This window comes from Triticum dicoccoides, chromosome 7B, assembly GCF_002162155.2.
Source record: "Triticum dicoccoides isolate Atlit2015 ecotype Zavitan chromosome 7B, WEW_v2.0, whole genome shotgun sequence".
Lineage (NCBI taxonomy): Eukaryota > Viridiplantae > Streptophyta > Magnoliopsida > Poales > Poaceae > Triticum > Triticum dicoccoides.
In genome coordinates, this window is record NC_041393.1 from 464,788,146 (window position 1) to 464,796,346 (window position 8,201).

Genomic DNA, 8,201 nt, shown 5'->3' on the forward strand with positions numbered 1-8,201 from the left:
GACCATCGAAGGGCCAAACTTACAATTTTGTCCCCACCAGTCCAAATCCTTCAATCTAACAAACCTTACCCGGGGCATTAATGCTGTCAAGCCAGTGTCAGTAATAATACTATAATCACCCAAGAACAAAGTTTAAACCAAGATAACCACCAGAGTAAGCCGGCCGGTGCGGTGATGCCCAGACCGGCCCGAGTGCCCCCAGACAGACACTGCCGAATAAATCTGGACGGGCGCGAGATCCCTTGCCTCCCTCGGACTCCACACACCCCCTGCCCGCCCGCTCGCTGGCTCACCCACACGCATCACAGATCGGAGATCGCACGCATGCACGCCCGCCCGCAGTTGGTGCGTCCTCCTCCTCGCGCTCCCCTTCCCCTTCACTTCAAAGACAACCGGCCACTCGGAGCGAACCCAGGCAGGAATCCGGAGAGGGAAGCAAGGTGGAGGAGACTTGCGCCTCACAAAAGTGAGAGCGGCAGCGGGAGGTGGTGGTGGAGTAGAAGCAGGGACCATTAGATTCTTGATGCTGGGCTTGGAAGTTCCTGTGGCGTGATCATGCTTTCCCCGGAGAGCAAACCGTGTGGCCCTGACTGAGCCTTAGGTGAGACCCAGGCTTAGTGTTGCGGAGAGGGGAAGAGAGAGCGGCCGGGAGAGAGAGAGAGAGAGATGACGAGGGGGTCGGGAGCAGGGGACGAGCTGCTGTTCAGGGGCACCATCTCCCGGAAATGGACCTCTCTGCTCTGCCTCAGCAGCTTCTGCGTCGGCCTCATCTTCACCAACAGGTGCACGTCATGCTCCTTCTTCCTCTTCTTATTCTTCTTTGCCGCTCCTGATATCCTGGAGTTCGCTTGGATGATTCATCAAGTTTCGATCGCTCTGACGTTTCTGCATGCAGGTTTGCTTGGGCCGCTCAGTTCTTCCTTTTTTGCATATTCATTCATGCCTGGCTCCTTGTTTTGCCTTGAGTTCTTGATGAGCGAACAATGCCCTCGTACGTTTTGCCTGTAATATTAGGCTTCTTGCACACACACACACACACACACACACACACACACACACACACACACACACACACACACACACACACACACACAGAGAATAAATTTGCTTCTTCGGCTGCAGAAGCTAATTCTGATCATGTCCTAGTGAACGTCTCCGTCTCGAGCAGAGTCCTTTGCAAAATCACCGAATCCTATTGGTTTATTGACTTCCTGTGATCACTTCACCCCATTTTTTCCAAGGGCCAGGCGAGTACTACCCAGTACCCACCCACAAGGTGACCACCAATACTATAGCTGGTGTACGACTGCTGCTGTGGCGTACTCTCACCGGAGTCGTGAACGTGGAATTCCGGGCGCCTGTACCCCGCTGTGTACTTCACTGGCGGATGAGATGCTTCTTTATGTCTGAAGATCTTGCATCGCAAGCAGGTCACAGGGCCATTAAACGCGAACTGCCCGCCCAGCATCTGCTACCAGTCTACTACCTGTCGCCGACAACATAGTGGTTTGGTTTCTGTTGCCCCGACCCCACCACCCAGATCACAGGCGATTGGTAGTAAAAGTATAATCACTTTCACTTTTGGGGGTACTTCATCTGATAAAAAATTCGACAGTAAAATCACTTCCAGTGTTTTGCAGTACTGCTTAGCTGATTACGAACAGCCATACTTTACTTCCATTTTTCTATCTAGTATTTCTAATGCTTAGGCTGTTGTTATCGCAAATGACTCTGTTCGGCACTGTAAATTTAAATTTGTTGGCTGATGCAGGATGTGGACCGTCCCAGAATCCAAAGAAATCATCAGGAGGTCGGCCCTCGAATTGGACAAAATGAATCTCGTCTCTTCTAGTGATTGTGCGCTCAAAAGTGTAAGCATATATCCTTCCAGTTATTATAGTATCTGATTACCAACTTTCGCTTGTGTGACCTGATCACTAATCCCTCCTTTCTTTTGAAAATACAATAGATTAATAACGAGCCAAAAGACGATTTTGGGCAGGTCCAAAGAACTGAAGATGCTATACAGTAAGTAGACCAAGTGTTGAATCAGTACAACGTTTCCACTATACTTACTAATTCTGGCGCCACACTGGAGTGTCGGGCGGAGACTCACAAATAGTACCTCCCTCTGTGATCAGGTCACTGGACAAAACAATATCGAACTTAGAAATGGAGCTAGCCTCGGCCAAGGCGACGCAGGATTCCATCCTCAATGGCGGCGCGCCGTCGTCGGAACCGGCTGCGAAACGGAAGTACTTCATGGTCATCGGGATCAACACCGCGTTCAGCAGCCGGAAGCGGAGAGATTCAGTTCGTGCCACATGGATGCCTCAAGGTTTTGCAGTTTCTTGTTGCTGCCTTAAGATACCCCCCTTTTCTTCCTACCTGCCTCAGCACCGACCTTGTGTCCCTGACGTGTTTTGCTCGATTTACTACAGGGGAGAAAAGAAGGAAGATGGAAGAGGAGAAGGGCATCATCGTCCGTTTCGTCATAGGTCATAGGTTAGTTCATCATGCATTGCCTTTAATAAAAAGAAACAATACACTTTGACATTTTGTATGGTTAATCTATGTTATAAATTCAGATACTGACATCTGAAACTTGCCCTTTCCAGTGCAACATCTGGTGGGATACTAGATAGAGCAATTGACGCAGAAGACAGAGAGCATGGCGACTTCTTGAGGCTGGTAACTTCCTTTGGACGCAGAATATAGTACTGTATTGATGATTGTATGTAGCTGTACAGTAGTATTAACAGTCACTCATACTGTCATGCAGGACCACGTTGAAGGGTACCTGGAGCTGGCAGCAAAGACGAAATCCTACTTCGCCAAAGCCGTGTCCATGTGGGATGCAGAGTACTTCGTCAAGGTGGACGATGATGTGCATGTAAACATAGGTTCGTACTGCATTATTACAGATCTTGGAGGTCCAAAATATAGTACACTGTTTATTTAAATGAAGCTGCCTCACTAGTGTGTACAGTATTGACGAGATTCGACCATATAAATTGCAGCAACTCTTGGAGGCATATTGGCCAGGCATCGTTCCAAGCCCCGAGCTTACATCGGCTGCATGAAATCAGGCCCGGTCCTCGCTCAGGAGTAAGCTCGCTCGCCACTGCTACGACGCCTTTCTTGGTCCCCTTGCAACAGCTGCTGAAACCAAGTTATTGGCCGTTTCAGGGGTGTGAAATACCATGAGCCTGAGTACTGGAAATTCGGCGAATGGGGAAACAAATACTTCCGGCACGCGAGCGGTCAGCTTTACGCCATCTCCAAGGATCTGGCCTCCTACATATCAATCAACCAGTAAGCAAATGTTAAGAATGTCTGTGTTCCCTTCTTGTACTGACTGACTGAATTTTCTACGCACAAGTCAACACCTACCCACCGCATCGCATCGCATCGCTGACCATAACCTAACCGTGATGATTGGATGGCGACATTTCAGGCATGTTCTCCACAAATATGCCAACGAGGATGTGTCGATAGGAGCCTGGTTCATCGGAGTGGATGCCGAGCACGTCGACGATCGCCGGCTCTGCTGCGGCACGCATCCAGGTAACCCTTGGGACTGAATTTCTTCCTCCTTGATGAATTCGTCGGTGTTTAACATGCCAGTCAGCCACCACCTGTATGTAGCTGCTGATTAATATTTTAGCACACACAGCTTAGTCGACCTGTATGCAATCATTTCGCAAGGCAGCGTAAGTATACTTTAATGTGTATGTAGTTCGGATCTGGAGCGGTTGCCAGTCAACTTCAGTAAGTAGGTGTGGTATCAGCTGTCATAAGCATGTGCTTCTCGACGTTGTTAAGAGTTCGTCATGTGCCATCAGTCTTTCAGGACATTAGACATCTCATCTTTCCTTTTCCATTTTTTTTAAAAGAAGAAGGGCGCCTCTTCGTCTTAAAGTGTCATCGTCCCTTGTGAATAACTAACAGTTCACCTTTGTAAATCATTTTTTCACTAACATTTTCAGATACATTTGAGCTGATTGTTCATGTCACAATTGTGCAGAATGTGAACGGAAGGCTCAGGCGGGGAACGTATGCGCTGCGTCGTTCGACTGGAGCTGCAGCGGCATCTGCAAGTCGGCGGATCGGATCAAGGAGGTCCATCGGCGCTGCGGTGAGAGTGAGAACGCCATCTGGAACGCAACCTTCTAAACTGAAGATTCTCCAGGCTTAAAGCTGCTGAAAGAAGAAATTCACATATACAATTCATGCTTTAACGGAGGGTGGCCGGATATTATAACGATCAACTGGAATATGTGAAAGATGGTGGATAGAAGAAAATTCGTTGGTGGCCCATTCAGAGCGTGAGATGGTTGCACACTCATGTACAAGCACGGCCGACAGCAGGAGTCTTGTTCCTCTTTTGTACGTTCATTTTTTTTTCATTTAATCTTCTAGTGGGTTGATTGACTAGGACTGTATCAGTGTACGTAGGGGAACTTTTCTGTTTTAGTGCTTGAAAAGATCCCGGCAAAATTACTTATAAATACGATAAGATAGTGGAGGGGTGATGTGACGATAAAAGAGTGGAAGGAGAGGGAGGTCGACGGGGTTCTCCCCCCACCATTCTTGCCAGATGCTCATCGGTAGCGCTTGTCATCAAAATTGACAAAAAAGGATGTATCTAGAATTAAAATACATTTAGATACATCCCTTTTTATTCATTTTGATGACAAATATTTTCGGACGGAGGGAGTAATAACATAGTAAAATGTTTTTTGGATTTTCAGTTTTTTTAACACAATAAAGACTCAAGCGCTCATATACACACGCATACACTCACCCCTATGAACGCACGTACGCACACTTTACCTCTATGAGCATCTTCGAAAGACTGAGCCGACATATCATCTTGAAATTTACGAACTCACCGTAGGCACCTCGTCGTTGACGGGAACGTCTCCTCCCACTGAATGTGCACCACCAAAAATCTTGAAATAAATCCAGGAATAAATGTGAGCACCAGGATTTGAACCCTGGTGAGCTGGGGATACTACTGTCCCTCTAACCATCCAACCACAGGTTGGTTCGCTTTTGGATTTCCAATTGGAGGTGTGCGCAGAGTACCCGTCGGATCGTCTTCTACTTTTTTCCTTTCAGAAAATATGGAATGTTTAAAAAGAATGTATTGATCTGATCATTTGTACGTTTGTTGTATTGGAGTTGTGGCGAGCCTACCTGTACCTATGGGATGGTCTTCTTGCTTGTTCACACGGTCAGATTATTTATTTATTTTTGAAATGAAAGGTAGATGAGATTCTACCTTATATATTTCAAAACAGGCCAAGGCCTGGCCTAGGACCAAAGGGTCGATTACATGAAGCTTACATTGAGCACCGTAGTGCCATGGCTATAAGCAGCCATTGGGAAGAGAGAAGAACGGGGTAAGCGAGGAGGAAAGAAGAGTACTAGAAAGCTAAATTAGTCAGGAGGTACATACAGCTCGTAATAGCATCCTATCAACCTGCCTTTTAGCCCGGTGCTGCCAAGCCTGAAGGAGTTGTGACATATATCCTGTGAGATAGAACGGAGGCCATCGGTTGTTGTTGAAGACTCTGTCGTTTCTTGCGTGCCAGAGAGTAACTGCAGCCGCAACGAACAGAATGTGCACTCCTCTAGAGTTAAACCAAGCCCGCTGAGCTCTGTGCATAAAATGAACGATGTCCGTGGAGCTAGAGGCTAGGTCATTCATATGGAACGCGGCCCAGATAACAGAGGCCGGGTAGCAGCGCAGAACAATGTGGCTGGCAGACTCACTTGCAGGGCAAATGTCGCAGTCCTGGTGTTCGGTAACTAGGGACCAATGCTTACGAAACATGTTATCTCTTGTGTTTAGTCACCCCCAAAAAGCTAGCCAGAGAAAGACGCGGTACCTCAAAGGGATGATCTTGTCCCAAACCCAGGAGCTGAACTCACAGGCCACACCTTTGAAGGTAAAAAGTTGATAAACTTGAGAAGTAGTCAGTGGCTTATGGTGTATAGCAGAAACTCTGACATCCAAGCCGAAAACTGCAGCATCTGTAGGAGACAGGGGCAGAAAAGAGTTTAGCATCTGCAGTTCCTGGGCGGCACTGGCAGATAGGTTGGGGTGCAGTTGAATGCACCAAAAGTTGTTGCCGAGCTGAGAGGCCACTGTACATGCGCCATCTTTAGCATACGAGAAGAGGGCGGGCAACAAGAACCGTAGCCGCGCCACTGGCAACCAGTGATCATGCCAGAAGGAGATAACCTTGCCAGGGCCCGTTGAACACTTGGAGGATGCCAACACTGTAGGAATGAAAGGTCTGGAGTTCTTCCATATAGCCGTGTCACTGGTTTGAGCCCTTGAGAGGGATAGCATGCTTACAGTACTGTTGAGCAAACCATTGAAAGCAGGGGATTTCCAAGGTCTGCAAAACTCTAGCTGCAAACTTGGTGAGCAAAGCTTGGTTATGAGTAGGAAGGTCTCTGATGCCCAAACCGCCTGCAGATCTTGGGAGAGTGACAAACTGCCAGGCAACGAGGCATTGGCCTCCCTTGACTGTGCTCTTGCCTTGCCAGAAGAAAGCCCTCAACAATTTTTCCAACGTACTAAGGGATTCCTTAGGCCAAAGGAAACATGACATATAATAACTTGGGATGCTAGCAAGGAATGAATTAACCAGCGTCAAACGGCCACCAAAAGACAGAAAGGTGGCTAGCCAACCTGATAACCTCTTGTCCACCCGATGAATGATAGGCAGAAGTAGGCCATGCTTAATCTTGTGCAGAGAGAGTGGCAGGCCTAGGTATGTGCACGGAAAGCTTGAGATATGGAAGCCAAACATGTCAGCAATTTCCTGTGTGCTGTTCGGGTCGATGCAAATAGGGATCATAGTGCTCCGGTGGTAGTTGATTTGCAGTCCGGTGAAAGCTGAGAAGTTAGACAAGATCTGTTTGACGATGGCCGCCTGCTGAGTGTTACCTTGGAACAAAAGAAGTGTATCGTCAATGTATTGTAGCACCGGGTACAAACGGTCAGAACCAAGCGGGTGTATCAGGCTGCCGTCTTCAAAACGCAAACAACACAATCTCTGTAGGACGTCAGCGACCAAAATGAACAGGTATGGCGAGATGGAGTTGCCCTGACGAAAACCTCTTTTTGCAACGAAAGACTCGCCAAGCTCACCATTGAGCATGATTCTGGAGCTAGCTGTGGTCAGAAGCGATGAGATCCAGCTGATCCATTGTGAAGGGAAACAGCGGGCTTGAAGAATGCTGAAGAGACAGGCCCAGCTGACAGTGTCGAACGCCTTTTGGAAATCCAGCTTGAGAACCACCATTGGCAGTTTCCTTTTGTGGGCTGTTTGAACCATGTCAGCAGCCATAGCAAAGTTCTCAACTATGGAATGACCCTTGATGAAGCCAGATTGTAGAGGGTGAACCAGGGAAGGGATTTGCATTTGTAATCTTTGGGCAAGGACCTTGCTAGCCAGCTTGGGGACACTATGAACAATAGAAATTGGCCCGAAGTCGTGCAGCTCAAGAGGTGATTCCTTCTTGGGTAAGAGGGAAATATGAGCTTGATTGATGCCAGAGAGATCCACCTGGTTGTGGTAAAACTGTTCAAAAAAGAGTTGTAAGTCCTCCTTGAGCACATTGTGAAAAGCCTTGTAAAACTCATTCGTGAAACCGTCCGGGCGGGGCTGCGATTGTTAGGCGAGCGGTTGATGGCCAGAACAATCTCTTCCCAGGAAAACTCCGTACCAAGGCAAGACAAGTCTGCAGACTCGTATATAGCAGAGATATCGACAGCTGGCAGTGATGGTGATGGTTGTCCCAGCAGGTCAGAAAAATAAGCAGTGGCAAGCTGCAGCTTCTGTTGGTCATCGAAGTGCTCCACTCCCCCTTGAACAAGGACACGGACTTGATTGCGTTTGGCATGTCCATTGGCAGCAACATGAAAGAACTGGCAATTCTCATCACCTGAGACACACCATCGAAGCTTAGCTCTCCTACGCCATAAAGCAGACTGCCATTGTATTAACTGATCAGCTTTGGCTGCCGCAAACTTTCTCAGGACAGTCTCGATCGAGGACAGAGGGCGTCGCTCCTCCACAGCATTGAGGTAATCAACAACATTCTTATTATTGTTTATGAGCAAGCTCAAACCCGACCTATTCCTTTGCCAATGCCTGAGGGCGGCACGGACCCTTCTC

General features: G+C 47.9%; 1 protein-coding gene across 1 annotated transcript; it reads left to right on the forward strand.

The window, feature by feature from the left end:
• Positions 1-260: 260 nt before the first annotated feature.
• On the forward strand, positions 261-4,535 carry LOC119338809 (probable beta-1,3-galactosyltransferase 2). The gene is made up of 11 exons (XM_037611037.1): positions 261-782; positions 1,772-1,871; positions 1,970-2,028; positions 2,142-2,338; positions 2,442-2,505; positions 2,619-2,691; positions 2,783-2,903; positions 3,021-3,108; positions 3,190-3,315; positions 3,458-3,567; positions 4,028-4,535. Exons 1-11 carry the CDS (start codon positions 667-669, stop codon positions 4,174-4,176), a joined length of 1,203 nt encoding a protein of 400 aa, XP_037466934.1. The 5' UTR covers positions 261-666; the 3' UTR covers positions 4,177-4,535.
• Positions 4,536-8,201: the final 3,666 nt, after the last annotated feature.

Excerpts from the sequence above, each read along its gene's own strand:
- LOC119338809 (XM_037611037.1), top strand. The coding sequence starts at position 667 with ATGACGAGGGGGTCGGGAGCAGGGGACGAGCTGCTGTTCAGGGGCACC. Across the intron at positions 2,029-2,141 it reads AGAACTGAAGATGCTATACA|GTCACTGGACAAAACAATAT; the intron begins GTAAGTAGACCA and ends CTCTGTGATCAG. Across the intron at positions 3,316-3,457 it reads TCCTACATATCAATCAACCA|GCATGTTCTCCACAAATATG; the intron begins GTAAGCAAATGT and ends GCGACATTTCAG.